The 21,802-nt window shown below is 49.5% G+C and overlaps 1 protein-coding gene across 1 annotated transcript; it reads left to right on the top strand.

Annotated features, from left to right (window-relative positions):
* The first annotated feature begins 1,107 nt into the window (after positions 1–1,107).
* On the top strand, positions 1,108–9,181 carry LOC128064076 (collagen alpha-1(I) chain-like). The gene is made up of 2 exons (XM_052656883.1): positions 1,108–1,122; positions 8,081–9,181. The coding sequence occupies exons 1-2, from the start codon at positions 1,108–1,110 to the stop codon at positions 9,179–9,181; spliced, it is 1,116 nt and encodes a 371-aa protein (XP_052512843.1).
* The last annotated feature ends 12,621 nt before the right edge of the window (positions 9,182–21,802 follow it).

Below are 21,802 nucleotides of genomic sequence, written 5' to 3'. Positions count from 1 at the left end.
CGGCCCACAGCTGATGCTAACCACAAACCTTCACAACCAACATCCGCTTCCTTTCTGAAACCGAGAAACCCCGAAGGCCACAAGCGTGGAGTCACACATCAGCTTCACCCTTGACTGCTTCTCTGAAGGCTTTGAGGTGGTTCACAAACCCAGCTACAACCTTCAGACGGACGGAAGACGATCAAACTGATCTACAACAAGACGGCGCAAAACAAAACCCAAACCCGCCGAAGCAGTCTAGAGAGGAGATGGTGGCAAAGTCGTGCACGGACCCAGGGCACACCTTGGAAGGGGTGCTCGGGTGGGCTCTTCACCACGAGAGACCAGGCCGGGGTCACATCCTTCATGCTGCCCTTTGGGGCTTGAGAACTGTGCCGGGATGGTTTGGGCTGCAGATCACGGGACATGAAGGGGTTAAGCTGAACTGACGTGTGCACAGAACCATGTGTAAAATAGATGGCTAGCGGGAAGCTGCTGTGTAGACAGGGAGCTCAGCTCAGGGCTCTGTGATGACCCAGAGGGTGGGATGGGGGTGGAGGGAGGTTCAGGAGGGAGGGAGTGGATATATGTATATATGATTCGTGTTGTTGTACAGCAGCAGCTAACACCACATTGTAAAGCAATTATATTCCAGTTTTTTAAAAAGGGTTTAAGCTGAGCTGACCTTCACCCCAGGCAAAAGCCAGAAGGAATTCCATTTCACAGAAGTACAAGCCCAGGAGTGTGGCAGGCTTTGGGTTCAGTAACATCCCAAGGATTCCTCCTGCAAGACTCGGGTCCAACAATTACTGATGTCACCCCAAATCAGGTCACTGTGGTAGGTTGAACGGAGGTGCTTCCCCTAAATGATATGTCTGGTCCTCCCCCCAGTACCTGTGAATGGAGCTAATTTGGAAAAAGGGGGGTTTTTTAAGATTTTTTTTTTTAATGTGGAGCATTTTTAAAGTATTTTTTGAATTTGTTGCAATATTGCTTCTGTTTTTTGTGTTCTGGTTTTTGGGCCCCAAGGCATGTGGGGTTTTAGCTCCCTGACCAGGGATCGAATCCCCACCCCCTGCATTGGAAGGTGAAGTCGTAACCACTGGACACCAGGGGAGTCCCCAGAAAATGGTTTTTGCAGATGTAAGTATGGGTGTTGAGATGAGACTGTCCTAGACTACCCAGGCGGAGCCTTGCTCCAAGCGTCCTCAGAAGAGAAGACAGAGGGCAGAGGAAGAGGAGATGAGGGGAGGGTGGGCAGAGGCAGGGATGATGCAGCCCCAACCCAGGAGTGGCTGGAGCCCCAGAAGCTGCAAAAGGCATGAGCCTCTGAGAGTGTGTCCCCATCCCACTCCCGCCCCTGGCTCTGACACCTTGAGTTTGGACATCCGGCCTCTGGAACTGTGATCGAATACATTTATGTTGTTCTAGGTCACCAAGTCAATCAAACCAATCAATCCTAAAGGAAATCAACTCTGAATATTCATTGGAAGGACCAGTGCTGAAGCTGAAACTCCCAAGAGTTTGGCCACCTGATGTGAAGAACTGACTCATTGGAAAAGACCCTGATGCTGAGAAAGACTGAAGGCGAGAGGAGAAGGGGACGACAGAGGATGAGACGGTTGGATGGTATCACCAACTCAATGGACAGACTATGGGAGATAGTGAAGGACAGGGAAGCCTGGCTTGCTCCAGTCCATAGGGTCACAAAGAGTTGAACACAACTTAGCAATTGAACAAGTCATCAAGGTGATGGTATTTGTTACAGTGGCTGGAGGAAGCTAACACAGTCTCTTTGGTGGAGGGTCAGGAGGTGGCTACCACAGCCAGTTTGGGCCACTTGCTTTCTTGTGTGTGTGTGTGTGTGTGTGTGTATGTATGTGTGTGTGTGTGTGTGTTGTCCAGTGAGGGAGAGAAAAGTGCTTCTCTTTCATTCATCTAATTGGGCTGTCTTAACTCCTGTGCTGATTTTACGTGCATGCTAAGTTGCTTCAGTCCCATCAGACTCTTTGTGACCCCATGGACTACAGTGCGCCAGGCCTTCCTGTCCTTCACTACGTCCCAGAGTTTGCTCAGATTCATGTCCATTGAGTCAGTGATGCCATCCAACCATCTCATCCTCTGTCGTCCCCTTCACATTTTGCCTTCAATCTTTCCCAGCATCAGGGTCTTATCCAATGAGTCAGCTCTTCGCATCAGGTGGCCAAACTCTTGGAGTTTCAGCTTCAGCATCGGTCCTTCCAATGAATACTCAGGGTTGATTTCCTTGAGGATTGACTGGTTTAATCTAGCTGTCCAAGGGACTCTCAAGAGTCTTCTCCAGCATTTTAAAGAGATATCTGTGCACCCAACTCTGTCTTGCCCTCTTAGTCCCTGAATTATGTAACCCAACAGTTCTTGACTGAGGTGATTCTGTCCACTCTCCAGGGATATCCAGCAACATCTGAAGACATTTTCTGGTCGTCCCACAATCGGATGGGGCATCGTGCCAGTGACACCTAGTGGGTAATACATAATACAACTCTCTCCTCCCTACTTCAAAGGATCACCTGGTCCAAAGGAACCTATTTGCAAAACAGAAATGCTCACATGGAAAACAAACGTATGGTTACCAAAGGGGACAGCAGGTGGGGGCGGGGGATGAGCTGGGACTTTGGGATTAACATATACTTACTACCATCTATAAGACACGTAAACAGGGACCTCCCTGGCAGTCCAGTGGTTAGGGCTCCACGCTTCCATTGCAGGTGGCACAGGCTGGATCAGGGAACGAAGATCCCACATGTTGCACAGTGCAGCCAGAAAAAAGGGAGGGATTACAATAAAAAATTGGTAAACAAGAAGGAGCTGCGGGACAGCACAGGGGACTCGACTCAATGTCCTGTGTCAACAACAACCTAAAGGGAAAAGAGGCTGGAAAAGAATATATATAAGAATATGTATAGATATGCATAGCTGAATTGCTGTGCGTACGCCTGAAACTAACAACATTGCAAATGAACTACGCAAAAAGAGAGAGTCAAAGTGTTTGTCGCTCAGTCGAATCTGAAACTTTTCAATCCCAAGGACTGTAGCCCACCAGGCCCCTCTGTCCATGGGATTCTCCAGGCAAGAATACTGGAGTCAGGGTGGTTGGGGGGGTTGTCAGGAAAAGGAGCTCAACGGTAAAAAAAAAAAAAAAAAAAAAAGACTACTGGAGCGGGTTGCCATTCCCTTCTCCAGGAGATCTTCCTAATCCAGGAATCAAACCCTGGTCTCCTTCACTGCAGGCAGATTCTTTACCACTTAGCCACCAGGATCCTTCAACTACACACACATATATACTTTATATGTTTAATTACATACATCTATGGTACCAAAATCAGATTGATTATATTATTTGCAGCCAAAGATGGAGAAGCTCTATGTAGTCAGCAAAAACAAGACCGGGAGCTGACTGTGGCTCAGATCATGAACTCCTTATTGCCAAATTCAGACTTAAACTGAAGAAAGTGGGGAAAACCACTACACTGTTCAGGTATGACCTAAATCAAATCCCTTATGATTATACAGTGGAAGTGAGAAATATACTTAAAGTACTAGATCTGATAGACAGAGTGCCTGATGAACTATGGGCAGAGGTTCGTGACATTGTACAGGAGACAGGGATCAAGACCATCCCCAAGAAAAAGAAATGCAAAAATGCTGGCGACGGAATGAAACACCAACACTGCAGAGTGGTTTGAATCTTTATATTTTAACACTTGCTTCTTACAGCTGCTTTATTTTATATCCCTTGCACAACAACCTACAGGGCAAGCTGCCAAGCACTATGATTCAAAGACTATACAGTGCTCAGGCACAGGGAGAGATAACCTTTACCTTGACTTATTTACTGCAGCTAAGACTGTGTTTGGGGGAACTTCCTTATCAACTTAGAATCCGTTTTGTCCCAGGGTCTGTTCCTTTTGAGGAATCAGAGAAACATCCTTGTGTGCAAGAAATGTTCTTTTCCCACGGGAACAAACAGGAGTCTTAGCTGAACATCTCGTTTGCAAGAATGTTCAGCCCTGGTTGAGAGTCTCGTTTGCAAGCACTTCTCAACCTTCCTTAAACCTAGTTCCCTACACTGGGCAGAACATCTCGTTTGCAAGAATGTTCAGCCCTGGTTGAGAGTCTCGTTTGCAAGCACTTCTCAACCTTCTTTATACCTTGTTCCCTACACAAAAAAGCAAAATGGCTCTCTGGGGAGGCCTTACAAATAGCTGTGAAAAGAAGAGAAGCGAAAAGCAAAGGAGAAAAGGAAAGATATAAGCATCTGAAAGCAGAGTTCCAAAGAATAGCAAGGAGAGAGAAGAAAGCCTTCCTCACTGATCAGTGCAAAGAAATAGAAGAAAACAACAGAATGGGAAAGACTAGAGATCTCTTCAAGAAAATTAGAGATACCAAGGGAATATTTCATGCAAAGATGGGCAGAATAAAAGACAGAAACGGTATGGACCTAACAGAAGCAGAAGATATTAAGAACAGGTGGCAAGGATACACAGAAGAACTGTACGAAAAAGAGCTTCATGACCCAGATAATCACAATGGTGTGATCACTCACCTAGAGCCAGACATCCTGGAATGTGAAGTCAAGTGGGCCTTAGAAAGCATCACTATGAACAAAGCTAGTGGAGGTGATGGAATTCCAGTTGAGCTATTTCAAATCCTGAAAGATGATGCTGTGAAAGTGCCACATTTAATATGCCAGTAAATTTGGAAAACTCAGCAGTGGCCACGAGACTGGAAAATGTCAGTTTTCATTCCAATCCCAAAGAAAGGCAATGCCAAAGAATGCTCAAACTACCACACAGTTGCGCTCATCTCACATGCTAGTAAAGTAATGCTCAAAATTCTCCAAGCCAGTCTTCACCAATATGTGAACCGTGAACTTGCAAGTGTTCAAGTTGGTTTTAGAAAAGGCAGAGGAACCAGAGATCAAATTGCCAACATCCGCTGGATCACTGAAACAGCAAGGGAGTTCTAGAAAAACATCTATTTCTGCTTTATTGACTATGCCAAAGCCTTTGACTATGTGGATCACAATAAACTGTGGAAAATTCTGAGAGAGATGGGAATACCAGACCACCTGACCTGCCTCTTGAGAAACCTATATGCAGGTCAGGAAGCAACAGTTAGAACTGGACACGGAACAACAGACTGGTTCCAAATAGGAAAAGGAATACAGTGAAGAGATATCTGTATATTGTCACCCTGCTTATTTAACTTATATGCAGAGTACATCATGAGAAACGCTGGGCTGGAAGAAGCACAAGCTGGAATCAAGATTGCCGGGAGAAATGTCAATAACCTCAGATATGCAGATGACACACCCTATGGCAGAAAGTGAAGAGAAACTAAAGAGCCTCTTGATGAAAGTGAAAGAGGAGAGTGAAAAATTTGGCTTAAAGCTCAACATTCAGAAAACTAAGATCATGGTATCTGGTCCCATCACTCCATGGCAAATATGTGGGGAAACAGTGTCAGACTTTATTTTTCTGGGCTCCAAAATCACTGCAGATGGTGACTGCAGCCATGAAATTAAAAGACAGTTACTCCTTGGAAGGAAAGTTATGACCAACCTAGATAGCATATTCAAAAGCAGAGACATTACTTTGCCGACAAAGGTCTATCTAGTCAAGGCTATGGTTTTTCCTGTGGTCATGTATGGACGTGAAAGTTAGACTGTGAAGACAGCTGAGTGCTGAAGAATTGATGCTTTTGAACTGTGGTGTTGGAGAAGACTCTTGCGAGTCCCTTGGACTGCAAGGAGATCCAACAAGTCCATCCTAAAGGAGATCAGTCCTGGGTGTTCTTTGGAAGGAATGATGCTAAAGCTGAAACTCCAGTACTTTGGCCACTTCATGCGAAGAGTTGACTCATTGGAAAAGCCCCTGATGCTGGGAGGGATTGGGGGCAGGAGGAGAAGGGGATGACAGAGGAAGAGATGGCTGGATGGCATCACCGACTCGATGGACATGAGTTTGGGTAAACTCCAGGAGTTGGCGATGGACAGGGAGGCCTGGCATGCTGTGATTCATGGGGCCGCAAAGAGTCGGACAGACTGAGCGACTGAACTGGAACTGGATGGTTATAACTGAAAGTGAAGAGTCACCTCCCAAGGCTGGCGCGTCCTGACCCCGCCCCTGCATTCTGCAGTCAGCGTTCGGCTCAGCTCATTCCAGCCGTATCCATCTTTTTCTGCTCATATTTTCTGGGTGCAATGCCAGGCTCTTTCCCTCATCAGGGCTTCAGGGCTGAGTATGCTACATTTCCTCTGTAGATATTTCTGACCCACACCACCGCTCCAAAGAAAAGTTCACTGAAACAATTTCATTACAGAGATCTGTCAGGTAATATTCCATATTTGCATTTCTCTAATAATTAGTGAAGCCATGTCCGACTCTTTGCAACCCCACAGACTATACAGTCCATGGAATTCTCCAGGCCAGAACACTGGAGTGGGTAGTCTTTCCCTTCTCCAGGGGATCTTCCCAACCCAGGGATCAAACCCAGGTCTCCTGCATTGCAGGCGGATTCTTTACCAGCTGAGCCACAAGGGAAGCCCCAATAATTAGTGATGCTGAGGGGTTTTTTTTCTCTTTTATGTGCTTTATGTCCATATATATGCCTTCTTTAGAGAAATATCCATTTAGAACTTTGACCCATTTTTCTATTGGGTTCCTTGTATTCTTGATAATGAGCTCATGAGCTGTTTGCCTGTTTTGGAGATGAATTCCTTGTGGGCATCTTCATTTGCAAACATTTATTTCCCATTCTGAGGGTTACCTTTTTCTTCCAGTGAGGTTTTCCCTACAGTCCATAAGGCTTTTAAGGGCAGTAGGTCCCTTCTGTTGACTTTTGTTTTATTTTTCTTTCCTCAAATAGGAATTCACCCAAAAGGAAATTGCTGCAATACATGTCAAACCATATGATGTCTATATTTTCATCAAGGGTTAAAGAGTCATCATTCTTCCATTTCGCTCTTTAATTGATTTGGAGTTTCTTCTTTCTGTATGGGAGAAGTGTGGTGACTTCAATCACTTTTTATTGTTTAAAGAACCTCCTCCCTGACCTCCATCCTGCCTGTTAACAATCGACACTGACAGCATCAGTGTGGGAGGGTTCCCCTTTCTCCACACCCTCTCCAGCATTTACTGTTTGCACACTTTCTGACAAAGGCCATTTAACCCGTGTGAGGTGATGCCTCTTTGCAGTTTTGATTTGGGTTTCTCTAAGATTTCATGGTGTAGAGACTGTTCATGAGATTTAAAAAAAAAAAAAAACAGTGTGAATAAAACAGACCTCTGGAGATTGGCCTCTGGACTATCTGCTGTTTAAAATTCTTTTTCCAGGACCTAACTGAGGGCATTATTTGAGGACAGGTGTTTTTTCCTTACATCCCTGCAGGCTTTGCCAACAAAGGTCCATCTAGTCAAAGCTATGGTTTTTCCAGTAGTCACATATGGATGTGAGAGTTGGACTATAAAGAAACCTGAGCGTCAAAGAATGGATTCTTTTGAACTGTGGTGCTGGAGAAGGCTCTTGAGAGTCCCTTGGATTGCAAGGAGATCCAACCAGTCCATCCTAAAGGAAATCAGTCCTGAATATTCATTGGAAGGACTAATGCTGAAGCTGAAACTCCAATACCTTGGCCACCTGATGTGAAGAACTGACTCATGTGAAAAGACCCTGATGCTGGGAGGGATTGGGGGCAGGAGGAAAAGGGGACGACAGAGGATGAGATGGCTGGATGGCATCACTGACTCAATAGACATGAGTCTGAGTAAACCCCGGGAGTTGGTGATGGACAGGGAGGCCTGGCGTGCTGCGGTCCATGGGGTCGCAAGGAGTCGGACACGACTGACTGGCTGCACTGACTGACCCAGGCCTGCCAGGTATTAAGTGCCCCGCTGGGCACAAGCTGCCCTAAGTGGCCACAAGGCGGCAGCATTTCTTCCTGCTCCACGTGAAAGTGATGAAAGTGTTAGTGACCCATGGACTGTAGCCCGCCAGGCTCCTCTGTCCGTGGGCTTCTCCAGGCAAGAATACTGGAGTGGGTTGCCGTGCCCTTCTCCAGAGAAGCGAGCACGAGGAGCCGGGCGTGCCGGGCGCAGGTCGATGCTCCACAGCAGAAACCCACGAAGCGAGGAAGGGGGAGGGCGACCACCGGGGGCCCGACCCACCCGCCCCGCCCGCGGCGAGGACGACCGACCGGCCACGTCGGTTCCCGAGGGGCGCAGCGCGCCGCGGCGGCGTGGGGGAGCGAGGGGGCGACCCCGGTCGTGGGCCCGACGCGGGTCCGGGGACGGCCGACGCGCCCTCGCGTCCACCCGCCGAGGGACCCGACCCGCGCTCGGGCGAGGCCACCGGGACTCCCCTGGCCCCCCGGGCGGGCGGGGAAGCGAGACGCACCGGGGCGCGGCCCGGGGATCGCCAGACGGACGGACCGGGCGGGCGGACGGACGGACGGAGAGGGGCACCGACGGCGGGGGCGGTGGGGCCCGGGGCAACTGGAAACCACCCGGACGCAGGCGCCCGAGGTCTCAGCACCGGGTGGGGGCGCTCCCGCGGCGCCCAGGACGCCGGCCCCGGGCCGCTCGCGGGGCCCGCGCGCCCCAACCCGCAGCGCCGCGGGGGCCCGGGAGAACGCTCTCCCGCCGCGTCCCCGCGCCCCCACGGCCCTCGCGCCACCCGCCGGGCCCAGCTCCCCGCCTCGGCGCCCGAGGGCCCTCCGCCCGGGGACGCCAGCTGCAGGGAGGCCGGGGACGACACCCACGGCCCCGGGCAGCGGAGGGGGCGCGGGCGGGCACCCGTGCAGGGCGGGGGGACGGCGGGCAGCGAGCGCCGCGGGGCCGGGCCCCGAGAGAGCGACACGGCCGGGCCGGCAGGACAGCACGCGCGGGCCCCACCGCCACACGCGGGGGCGCTCCCGGGACGCCGGCCACCCCCCCGAGCCCCCACGCCCCGGCCCCGCCGCCCGGCCCGCGTGCCCCGCGCCGCCGCGTGCAGCGGAGGGGCCCGGACACCGTCCCCGCAGATCGGCCCTCATCGAGTCCGACCCCGAGGCTCACGTCGAGGGAGGGGGCCCAGCCACCGGCCGCCGCTCGCTCGGGGGAAGGCCGGCGAGGTCATGCTCCACGCTTTTGGGGAATTGAGTTTTTCTTTTCCTTTGGATTAGAGTCGATGCCTGCTGCTCTGTTTTAGCTTGACAAGAACTTGATCCAGTTCTATATAGGGGTGTATCTGTTCTGTTCTTTTAGGGGTCTTTCCCATGCCGGCTCTATCAGTGTGTTCAGTAGACTGCCCTGTGCTATTCAGCAGGGTTTTCGGGATTGTCTCTTTGATATCTAGTAGTGTGTATATTAATGGCACCCCACTCCAGTACTCTTGCCTGGAAAATCCCATGGACAAAGGAGCCTGGTGGGCTGCAGTCCATGGGGTCGCTAAGAGTCAGATGCGACTGAGCGACTTCACTTTCACGCATTGGAGAAGGAAATGGCAACCCACTCCAGTGCTCTTGCCTGGAGAATCCCAGGGACGGGGGAGCCTGGTGGGCCGCCGTCTGTGGGGTCACACAGAGTGGGACACGACTGAAGCAACTTAACAGCAGCAGCAGCAGAAGTGTGTATATGCAATGGCACCCCACTCCAGTACTCTTGCCTGGCAAATCCCACGGACAGAGGAGCCTGGTGGGCTGCAGTCCATGGGGTCGCTAAGAGTCGGGCACGACTGAGCGACTTCACTTTCACTCTTCACTTTCATGCATTGGAGAAGGAAATGGAAACCCACTCCAGTATTCTTGCCTGGAGAATCCCAGAGACAGAGGAGCCCGGTGCGCTGCCATCTATGGGGTCGCACAGAGTCGGACACGACTTGAAGCGACTTAGCAGCAGCAGTGTGTATATGTTGAGAAGGGCATGGCGACCACTCCAGTATTCTTGCCTGGAGAATCCTATGGACGGAGGAGCCTGGTGGGCTATAGTCACGGGATCTCGAAGAGTCGACCCAGCTGAGCACAGCAGAGTGTGTCTATGTAAATACAACCTCTAAATGTCTCCCTTCCCCTTCCTTTGTTGAAATAATCATCGATGGGCTTTATTAGTCTGTGAGTCTCTTTCTGTTTATGAGCTTGTCCATTTGAACCGATTTATAGGTTCCACCTGTAAGTGATATAATATTTCTCTTTCTCTCTCTGACTTCTCTCAGTAGGATAAATCTCTCGGTCCATCGTGCTGCTGTTAATGGCCTTTTTGTTGCTGTCTTTGATGGCTGAGTGTATTCCAGCGACTAGATGGACCAGTTACTTGCCATCTCTCTATTGATGGACGTTGGGTTGATGCTGTGTCTTGGAATTTGTGAATTGTGCTGCCGTGAAATAAGGGAGTAAGTATCATTTTAAATTCTGATTTTATCCGGATGTAAGGCAAGGGGTGGGCTTGCCTGATCAGGTAGTAACTATTCTAGTTTTGATTCGCATTTCTCTAAAATTATTCCGTGGTGAAAGGTTTCCGTGTGATTAAAAAAAAAAAAAGTGTGAGTAAAACTGACCTCTGAAGAGTGGCCTCTTGACCGTCTGCCCTGTTTTCCTTTCTTTTCCCCAGACTTACCGGAGGACATCTACTGAGGACACGTGGTTTCCTTACATCCGTCCCCTCAGGCCCGGGTAATGTTAAATGTCCATCAGCCCAGGTTTTACAGTTGTTGTTACCAAAGGTGGCCGCAAGGAGGCAGCATAGCCCCGCGAGCCAATGCTTTTTTTTTTTTGGTAACTTTTCTGTTGAAGTAGATTTGCTATCTGAACTTGCGTTTGTTTTAGGTGAACAGAAACTTGATTCAGTAACGCACAAACGTGTATCTATTCTTTGGGGTCTTTTCCCATATAGGTTCTTTCAGTGTGTTCAGTAGACGTCCCTGAGCTAACAGTAGGTCCTTTTGGATTATCCATCTGATAAGTAGGGTGTATCTGTTAAACTCAACCTTTTACTGTCTTCCTTCTCCTGTCTTTTATTTTTATAATCATAAGTTGGTTTTCTAAGCCTGTGGGTCTGTTTCTGTTTACAAATCAGTTCATTTGAATGAAGGTAGAGATTCCACTTATTCAGTTCAGTTCAGTTGCAGAGTTGAGTCCGACTCTTTGCGACCCCACGGACTGCAGCACACCAGGCCTCCCTGTCCATCACCAACTCCCGGAGTTCACACAAACTCATGTCCATTGAGTCAGTGATGCCATCCAACCATCTCATCCTCTGTCGTCCCCTTCTCCTCCTGCCTTCATTCTTTCCCAGCATCAGGGTCTTTCCAAATGAGTCAGCTCTTTGCATCAGGTGGCCCAAAGTATTTGGAGTTTCAGCTTCAACATCAGTCCTTCCAATGAACACCCAGGACTGGTCTCCTTTAGGATGCATGGGTTGGATCTCCTTGCAGTCCAAGGGACTCTCAAGAGTCTTCTCCAACACCACAGTTCAAAAGCATCAATTCTTCGGCGCTTAGCTTTCTTCACAGTCCAACTCTCACATCCATACATGACCACTGGAAAAACCATAGCCTTGACTAGATAGACCTTTGTTGGCAAAGTAATATCTCTGCTTTTTAATATGCTGTCTAGGTTGGCCATAACTTTCCTTCCAAGGAGTAAGCGTCTTTTAATTTCATGGCTGCAGTCACCATCTGCAGTGATTTTGGAGCCCAGGAAAATAAAGTCAGCCACTGTTTCCACTGTTTCCCCATCTATTTGCCATGAAATGATGGGACCGGATGCCATGATCTTAGTTTTCGGAATGTTGAGCTTTAAGCCAACTTTTTCACTCTCCTCTTTCACGTTCATCAAGAGGCTCTTTACTTCTTCGCTTTCTGCCATAAAGATGGTGTCATCTGCATATCTGAGGTTATTGATATTTCTCCTAGCAATCGATTCCAGCTTGTGCTTCCTCCAGCCTAGCGTTTCTCATGATGTACTCTGCATATAAGTTAAATAAGCAGGGTGACAATATACAGCCTTGACGTATTCCTTTTCCTATTTGGAACCAGTCTGTTGTTCCGTGTCCAGTTCTAACTGTTGCTTCCTGACCTGCATACAGATTTCTCAAGAAGCAGGTCAGGTGGTCTGGTATTCCCATCTCTTTCAGAATTTTCCACAGTTTATTGTGATCCACACAGTCAAAGGCTTTGGCATAGTCAATAAAGCAGAAATAGATGTTTTTCTAGAACTCTCTTGCTTTTCAGTGATCCAGCGGATGTTGGCAATTTGATCTCTGGTTCCTCTGCCTTTTCTAAAACCAACTTGAACACTTGCAAGTTCACGGTTCACATATTGCTGAAGCCTGGCTTGGAGAATTTTGAGCATTACTTTACTAGCATGTGAGATGAGCGCAATTGTGCAGTAGTTTGGGCATTCTTTGGCATTGCCTTTCTTTGGGATTAGAGTGAAAACTGACCTTTTCCAGTCCTGTGGCCACTGATGAGTTTTCCAAATTTGCTGACATATTGAGTGCAGCACTTTCACAGCATCATCTTTCAGGGCTTGAAATAGCTCAGCTGGGGATTTCATCACCTCCACTAGCTTTCTTTGTAGCGATGCTTCCTAAGGCCCACTTGACTTCGCATTCCACGATGTCTGGCTGTAGGTGAATGATGACACCATTGTGATTATCTGGGTCGTGAAGATCTTTTTTGTACAGTTCTTCTGTGTATCCTTGCCACCTGTTCTTAATATCTTCTGCTTCTGTTAGGTCCATACCGTTTCTGTCTTTTATTCTGCCCATCTTTGCATGAAATGTTCCCTTGGTGTCTCTAATTTTCTTGAAGAGATCTCTAGCCTTTCCCATTCTATTATTTTCCTCTATTTCTTTGCACTGATCACTGAGGAAGGCTTTCTTCTCTCTCCTTGCTATTCTTTGGAACTCTGCATTCAGATGCTTATATCTTTCCTTTTCTCCTTTGCTTTTTGCTTCTCTTCTTTTCACAGCTATTTGTCAGGCCTCCTCAGACAGCCATTTTGCTTTTTTGCATTTCTTTTCCATGGGGATGGCCTTGATCCCTGTCTCCTGTACAATGTCACGAACCTCATTCCATAGTTCATCAGGCACTCTGTCTATCAGATCTAGTCCCTTAAATCTGTTTCTCACTTCCACTGTATAATCATAAGGGATTTGATTTAGGTCATACCTGAATGGTTTAGTGGTTTTCCCCACTTTCTTCAGTTTGAGTCTGAATTTGGCCATAAGGAGTTCATGATCTGAGCCACAGTCAGCTCCTGGTCTTGTTTTTGCTGACTGTATAGAGCTTCTCCATTTTGGCTGCAAAGACTATAATACATCTCATTTCGATGTTGACCATATGGTGATGTCCCTGTGTAGAGTCTTCTCTTGTGTTTTTGGAAGAGGGTGTTTGCTATGACCAGTGCATTCTCTTGGCAAAACTCGGCCTTTGCCCTGCTTCATTCTGTACTCCAAGGCCAAATTTACCTGTTACTCCAGGTGTTTCTTGACTTCCTACTTTTGCATTCCAGTCCCCTATAATGAAAAGGACATCAATTACCAAAAACAAAACCCACCAGTGGAGCGTGAAGAAATGCTACCGCCTTTCGCTTCTGTAACAGCAACGGGGAAACCTGTGCTGACGGCCTCATCCTCACCAGGCCTGCGGGGCTGTAAGGAAAAAAACATCTTTCCTCAACAGATGTTGAGGGCAGGTCCTGGAAAAAGAATTCAAAACAGGGCAGAGGGTCAAGAGGCCAAGCTCCAGAGGTCAGTTTTACTCACACTGTTCTTTTAAAAATCACATGAAAAGCCTCCACATCCTGAAATCTTATCAAAATGCAAATCAAAACTATAGCAAGGAATCACCTAGATAGAGAGAGAGATATGCTCACTCATGCCCGACTCTCTGTGACCCCATGGACTGTAGCCCACCAGGCTCCTCTGTTCATGGGATTCTCCAGGCAGGAATACTGGGGTGGGTTGCCATTTCCTGCTCCAGAGGTTGAACCCGGATCTCTGGCATCGCAGGCAGATTCTTTACCATCCAAGCCCCCAGGGAAGTAACATAAGCAGACACAGAAGACCACACATACATAGCACGATTCCAGTTATAAGAAACACCCAGAGCAGGCGGTTCATAGAGACAGAGAGCACACCGGGAGTTAGCAGGGGCTTCAGCAAGGGAGGCCGGGGCGTCACTACCATTTTAGATTCTCTGCGGGGTAAAATGCATGGAAACTTGGAGAAGCGTTTTGAACAAGCTGCTCATGTGGAGTATTACCTGAAAGATCTCTGTAATGAAACTGTTTCGGTGAACTTTTCTTTGGAGCAATGATGTGGGTCAGACATTTCCAAAGAGGGAAATAGCCTGGCATTGAACCAGAAAGTGTGAGCAGAAAAAGATGGGCATGGCTGGAATGAGCTGAGCAGAACCCTGACTGCGGACTGCAGGGGCAGGGGCAGGACGCACCAGCCTTGAGAGGAGACTCTTCACTTTCAGTTATAATTATAAACATATATAATTAGACATATAAAGTACATATGTGTGTGTAGTTGAAGGATCCTGGTGGCTCAGTGGTAAAGAATCTGCCTGCAGTGAAGGAGACCAGGGTTTGATTCCTGGATCAGGAAGATCTCCTGGAGAAGGGAATGGTAACCCACTCCAGTAGTCTTTTTTTTTTTACAGTTGAGCTCCTTTTCCTGACAACCCCCCCAACCACCCTGACTCCAGTATTCTTGCCTGGAGAATCCCATGGACAGAGGGGCCTGGCAGGCTACAGTCCTTGGGATTGAAAAGTTTCAGACTCGACTGAGTGACTAACACTTTCATCTCTCTTTTTGCATAGTTCATCTGCGATGTTGTTAGTTTCAGGCATACGCACAGCAATTCAGCTATGCATATCTATACCCATTCTTATATTCACACAGATATTCTTTTCCAGCCTCTTTTCCTTTAGGTTGTTGTTGACACAGGACATTGAGTCGAGTCCTCTGTGCTGTACAGCAGCTCCCTCTCGTTTACCAATTTTTTATTGTAATCCCTCCCTTTTTCCTGGCTGCACTGTGTGACATGCGAGATCTTCGTTCCCTGATCCAGCCTGCGCCACCTGCAGTGGAAGCGTGGAGCCCTAACCGCTGGACCACCAGGGAGGTCCCTGTTTACGTGTCTTATAGATGGTAGTAAGTATATGTTAATCCCAAACTCCCAGCTCATCCCCGCCCCCCCACCTGCTGTCCCCTTTGGTAACCATACGTTTGTTTTCCATGTGAGCATTTCTGTTTTGTAAATAGGTTCCTTTGGACCAGATGATTCTTGCTGGAGTGGGGAAGAGAGGGGAAAGGAGAGGACTTTCCTGTGCATTAGAGGTTTAGCAGCATCCCTTGGACAGCAAGATCAGACCAGTCAGTGCTAAAGGAAATCAACTCTGAATATTCATTGGAAGGACTGATGCTGAAACTGAAGCTCCAATACTTTGTCCACCTGATGCAAAGAACTGACTGATTCAAAGACCCTGATGCTGGGAAAGATTGACAGCAGGAGGTGAAGGGGGCCACAGAGGATGAGATGGTTGGATGGCATCACCGACTCAACGGACATGGGTTTGCGCACTCTGGGAGGTAGTGGAGGACAGGGAGTCCTGGTGTGCCGCAGTCCAGGGGTCGCGGAGTCGAGCCCACCGAGCGACTGAACAGCAGCGCACAGCTGCTTCCCGCTGCTCGAGCGCGCCCTCATTTGACCCTCACTGGAGTCTGAGAGGCAGGTGTCTTTAGCCCCATTCTAGTGAGAACCAGGAATCTGCTGAGAGTTGTGTGATGCATCTGTCTGCCGAAAATACACACGCAACCTAAACATTGAGAGTTATGTTTTATTCATCAGATATTCCTAGGACTCAAGCCCGGGAAGCAGCATCCCAAGTAACCCCGAGAGAACTGCTCAGAAGAGGCGAGGGGAGGGGGCAGGCAATAAAGAAGCTTCGCAACAAAAGGCAGATAATCTGAACCTCAAACGCTACTGCCAGTTAAAGAAAACCAGCTATCCCAAGTTAGGGAATGTAGCGCTTTTCTACGTATGGGAAGATGGACGCGTCTGGGCTCGCTGAAATCATTGCTTCGATGCGCGCCTCAGCTGTCTGGGGCCAGGATCCTGCTGTTTTCACATCCCGAGTTCGCTCCGGGCTCACCCTCAGTGTGGCAGCAGTCTGATGGCTGCTAGACGGCCGTGTCCTTTCCTTCCTGAGTGCCCTCAGGGCTCACCAGCTCAGCAGCTGCGGTGGCCGTCATTGCTCGTGACTGTGATACCCTTTGTTCACTGATACGGCAGGAAATGTCCCATCTCTCATATCCCAGAATTTCTTGACAACTGACAAGGCTTCTGTATTCTTGAGTCTTCGGGGAGCTCCAAAATGAGGACTGGGGCTTCCCAGGTCGCGCAGTGGTAAAAGAATCCGCCTGCAAAGCAAGAGGACTTGGGTTCGATCCCCGGGTCGGGAAGATCCCCTGGAGAAGGAAATGCAGAAGGGAATAGCTACCCATTCCAGTATCCTTGCTTGGAGAATCCCGTGGACAGAGGAGCCTGGTGGGCTACAGTCCATGGGGTTGCAAAGAGTCAGATGTGCTAGGCAGGTGCACGCGTGCACACACACACACACTCACACACAAGGTGATGACTCACACACTCCTTAAGGGGCCCTTGCGCCGTGGAGTGCACACAGCCAGCTCCAGCTCCGCTCTCTGGACGAGGTGAAGGCGGGTCCATGCGGGGCTATACTGAGGAATCCTCAGGGCTGCAAGACGGGAGTGAAACCTCACTCTCCGTGAAGGAATCCTGGTGCGGCTCAGCGGAGGACTCAGAAGAGCCCCACAGGCATTCCTCGGGGTGGACCTGGGAGACGCAAAGTGAGGGGCGAGCCCCAGGGGAGGGGCCGGGGGAGGGGCCGGGGAGACGCACCTGCATGTCCGTCTGCCTGTCCTCCTCTGGCGGGAGGTGCACCGAGACGCCGTCTGCAAGGAAAGGGGAGAGGACAGGCTTCCAGGAAGGGCCTTCTGGTCACCCAGTCCTGCCATCTGTATTTCAGAGCCGTGACAGGGCAGAGTGAGTGGAGCAAGTAGGTGATTCAGTAGTCAGTCCCCCAGGGGGCTGTAGGTAGAAAGAGTATGGGAGACCCCTGTGAGAAGATGGCTCCAGAAAGCAGGCTTGCGTGGCAACAGAACCATGCACCAGAAGCAGGAGAGCTGCCCCCAGCAATGAACCAGCGGTGGCGTGAGCCCCACAGCCTGCCCAGGGAGCTCCAGAGTTAATGACCCATGGGACATGCTCTCCACACACATTAAAAAAGAACAATCATCTGCTGACCTTGCTTGACACCTGGGGGAGGGGCCGGGGGAACCTGCTCAACCTGGAGGAGGAGCTGATGATGGAACTGGGATGTCTACTCAAGAAAGTCAAAGAAGGTCTTCTCCCCCTCCCCACTTTTCCTGTGATTATAAAACTGCAGCCCAGGAAATTCTCGGGGGTGGTACCGCCTTCTCTGCCCGCTTGTAAGCCTTGCAAGTGTCCTTTTCTAGTAAATCACTTCTTATCTACCACTTCACGCTCACTGACTTCTCTGCACTGAGACAGGAAGGACAGTGGCACAGAGCTCTTCAGAGCCCCCAAGAATGACACCAGCTGCTTTCAAATGGATGACTGGAAGCGGGGAAGGGCAGTGACGTCACACGCCCTACGGCCTGCCCCAGCCTCTAGGCATCTTCCAGGATGCCTCTATCTGAAGGCATCCTTCCCCCAGCCCGGCTCCCCTCCCTTCTCACTCCTCTTACCCGGATTTTCTTCTGAGAAGTCCATGCCAGGGTTGGACCTCAGGGAAAGGAGATAGACGCATTAAGGTGGGTCTGAGGAATGAGACAGAAACAGCGTTTTCTACTGGGAAGAGTCCAGATTTTCCTACCTGTTAAAATCCAGCTGGCTCTTGGTCTCATTATCAGTGGAACCTGCGGAGAGGCGGTGCTGAGAGCCCCTCCTGGCAGGGGACCCACCAAGCCCCTCCCCACACTCCCCCCACCCAGTGACCCCTTCCCCTTCCAGGAACCCTTCCCCTTCTAGGACATACCATGTTGGCCTCCACAGCAGCACAAGCAGAGAAAAAAGAGGAGGAGGAAGAGGAGAGGGAGGACCCTGATGGCGGAGGTCCCAGCCACAGCGGGAAGGGGTCTTTCTTCAGGAGGCTTTTGGTAGACTTCAGGTAGGTCTAGGAGTTGGAGGACAGTACAGATCTGTGGTTGGTCTCCGGCTGGACCCAGTCACCCTTTCAGGACACCGGTATTGTTTATTTACTGTATAAGCACTGTGCTCCTTCCATATACAAGCAAGTTAGTGGATGTTTTGGAAACTGGTGAACCTAGGCAATAACAGAATCTAGACACATGAGCCAGTGCACAGAAGCTGTTACTCTTGTGCATATTGAGATAGATTACACACAAAACTAGGTACTGTATTTTGCAGTGGTCATGTATGGATGTGAGAGTTGGACTATAAAGAAAGCTGAGCGTCGAAGAATTGATGCTTTTGAACTGTGGTGTTGGAGAAGACTCTGGAGAGTCATTTGGACTGCAAGGAGATCCAAGCAGTCCATCCTAAAGGAGATCAGTCCTGAAAATATTCACTGGAAGGACCGATGCTGAAGCTGAAACTCCAATACCTTGGCCACCTGATGCAAAGAGCTGACTCATTGGAAAAGACCTGATGCTGGGAAAGATTGAAGGCAGGAGGAGAAGGGGATGACAGAGGATGAGACAGATGGATCGGCTTCACCAACTCAATGGACATGAGTTTGAGCAAGCTCCGGGAGACAGTGAAGGACAGGGAGGCCTGGCGTGCTGCAGTCACTGGGGTCACAAAGAGTCAGACGTGACTGAGCGACTGAACAGCAACAACACCTGGGCTTCCCTGGTGGCTCAGTGGTTGAGAATCCACCTGCCAATGCGGGAGACATGGATTCCATCCACGCTCCAGGAAGACCCCACGTGCCTCGGAACAGCGGAACCCACACACCACAACAGCTGAGCCTGCAAGCTGCCAGTACTGGAGAGCCCGTGCTCCACGACAAGAGAAAGCCTCACACAGCGGCAGAGACCCGACACTGCCAAGGTTAATGAGCTAACATTTCCAAACGTAATCATAAAGATAAAATAAAATTTTTCACATTTGTGACACCATGGGTGGACCTAGAGGGCCTTTGGCTAAGTGAAAGAAGTCAGAGAAAGACAAATGCCACCGGCTCTCACGTGTGGAATCTAAAGAACGAAACGAAACAAGAGCAGACCTACAGAACCGGAGAATACCCCAGCGGCTGCCAAAATGACTGAAGGGGATTAAGAAGTACTAACCTTAAGTTACAGAATAAAAGAAAGATACAGAGATGAAATACACAGCGCAGGAAATGTGCTCAATAATAACGTAATAGCTTTACATGAGATAGATGGCTACCAGACGCATCCTGGCAATCACTTCATAAGGCATATAAATGTCCAATCATTATACAGTGTGACAGTGAAAGTCGCTCAGTTGTGTCCAGCTCTTCTATACAGTCCATGGAATTCTCTAGGCCAGAGTGCTAGAGTGGGTAGCCGGTCCCTTCTCCAGGGGATCTTCCCATCTTCCCAACCCAGGATCAAACCCAGGTCTCCTGCATTGCAGGCTACTTCTTGACCAGCTGAGCCACCAGGCACAACTGAAATTGCTATAATATTGTACTTCAATTATATTTCAATTAACTTACTAAAAACCTATGCCGAACACTTGGTACTATGTTGAGGTCACAACCAGGGCTCAGTATATCTAGAATATGAAAAAACTAACTTACCCCTTGATAGATTCATAAGATTAAAATGAGATCATATGTGCAAATGTTGAGAATAGCACTTGGCAGATGGGAAAACCTCAACACATGTTACCTAGCAACTGTTAACATTAAACAACAATGCCTACTTTGAGTAAGTTTGTTGTCTGAGCTTGACAGGATCGTATCTTAGCCGATGCAACACTCTGTTATTATTTCTTTTTTTTTTTTTTTTTGGCTGTGCTGCACCACTTATAGGATCTCAGTTCCTCAATCAGAGATTGAAGCCTGGCCATGGCAATGGCGCCTAACCACTGGACCTCCAGAGAACTCCGGTAATTTCATCACAGCAAGAAGGAACCTGGGGCTCAAATGAGGAAATTGCTTGCAGAAGGTCACAGAACCAGCAAATCGTGATGTCTTCATTCTACTTCAAGTCTGTCTCCTGATCGAGGGTGCCTTGCTTATGAGCAGAGCTCCCATAGCTGAGAGAGCTGGAAGCAATCACTGTTGCTGTTCTTTAGTTACTGAGTCATGTCCGACTCTTTGCGACCCTGTGGACTGCAGCCCACCAGGCTCCTCTGTCCACGGAGTTCTCAGGCAAGAACACTGAAGTGCGTTGCCTTTTCCTTCTCCAGGGGATCTTCCCGACCCAGGGATCGAACCCACATCTCCCGCATTGCAGACAGATTGTTTAGCACTGAGCCACCTGGAGGCAGGTGATGGAGAGGACACACAGTACCCCAGCAAGTGACACTCCCGGACCCAGAGGGGGACCTGGGCCTGCACAGATGTCCCTGCTCCCCTGGGTCTGCGCTCTGAATGTCGACCGCAGCTGTGTTCTCTTTCTGCATTGAGTGAAAACCTGAGCATTTCCTCCTTGACTCATCTGTGCCGATGGGGAATAGCTGGAGATCGGGAAGCTTTCTAGAGAGGGCAAGAGGTTTTCCACCGAAGATTGGCAAAATGTTGAAGAATTAAAGTACAAAAAATAAATTAAGGTCTTCCCTGTGGCTCAGTAGTGATGAATAAAGAAAGCTGAGCATCAAAGAATTGGTTCTTTTGACCTGTGGTGTTGGAGAAGACTTTTACGAGTCCCTTGAACAGCAAGGAGATCTAACCAGTCCATCCTAAAGGAAATCAACCCTGAACATTCAGTGGAACGACTGATGCTGAAGCTGAAGCTCCAATACTTTGGCCACCTGATGCAAAGCACTGACTCATTTGAAAAACCCTGATGCTGGGAAAGATTGAAGGCAGGAGGAGAAGGGGAAGACAGAGGATGAGATGGTTGGATGGCATCAGCGACTCAATGGACATGAGTTTGAATAAGCTCCAGTGAAGGACAGAGAAGCCTGGTGTGCTGCAGTCCACGGGGTCACGAGTCGGACACGACCGAGCGACTGAACAACTGGTGGCTCGGTGGTAAGGAATCCGCCCGCCAATGCAGCAGGCGTCGGTTCCACCCCTGGTCCGGCAAGATCCCGCGTGCCAAGGGGCAACTAAGCCCGTGCGCCACAAATAGAGTCCGCTTCTAGAGCCCAGGACCGCATCCGCTGAAGCCTGGCAGCCAAGAGGCTGTGCTCCGGGAACCAGGGAAGCCGCCGCGGGGAGACGCCGAGCATCCCAGCTAGAGAGGAGCCCCGGCTCACTGCAGCTAGAGAAAGGCCACGCCCAGCTACGAAGACCCAGTGCAGCCAAAAAATAAATAATAAATAAAAATAAATTAAGCGAAGCGTGTGGAGGCGGGGGTGGTGCAGGTGAGAGGCTGAGGTTCTGACAAGGCTACAAGTTCACCCCCACGTCCACGCAGCCCAACTCGGAGTTCTCTGGGAGAAAAAGGGAGCCACCACTCACCAGTCTGTGCCCAAATCCCTTGGTCCCAGCAAAACACTGACACAAAGAAACACTTGGTGAGAGAGGTGGGCCGATGACACCCAAACGCCTCGAGCTCGGGGCGTGACATCCACACCGAGAACCGGGGAA

The sequence above is a fragment of the Budorcas taxicolor genome, chromosome 18 (genome assembly GCF_023091745.1).
Source record: "Budorcas taxicolor isolate Tak-1 chromosome 18, Takin1.1, whole genome shotgun sequence".
NCBI lineage: Eukaryota > Metazoa > Chordata > Mammalia > Artiodactyla > Bovidae > Budorcas > Budorcas taxicolor.
Note: the sequence above shows the minus strand (reverse complement) of the source record. Positions and strands in the feature narration are given on the sequence as shown.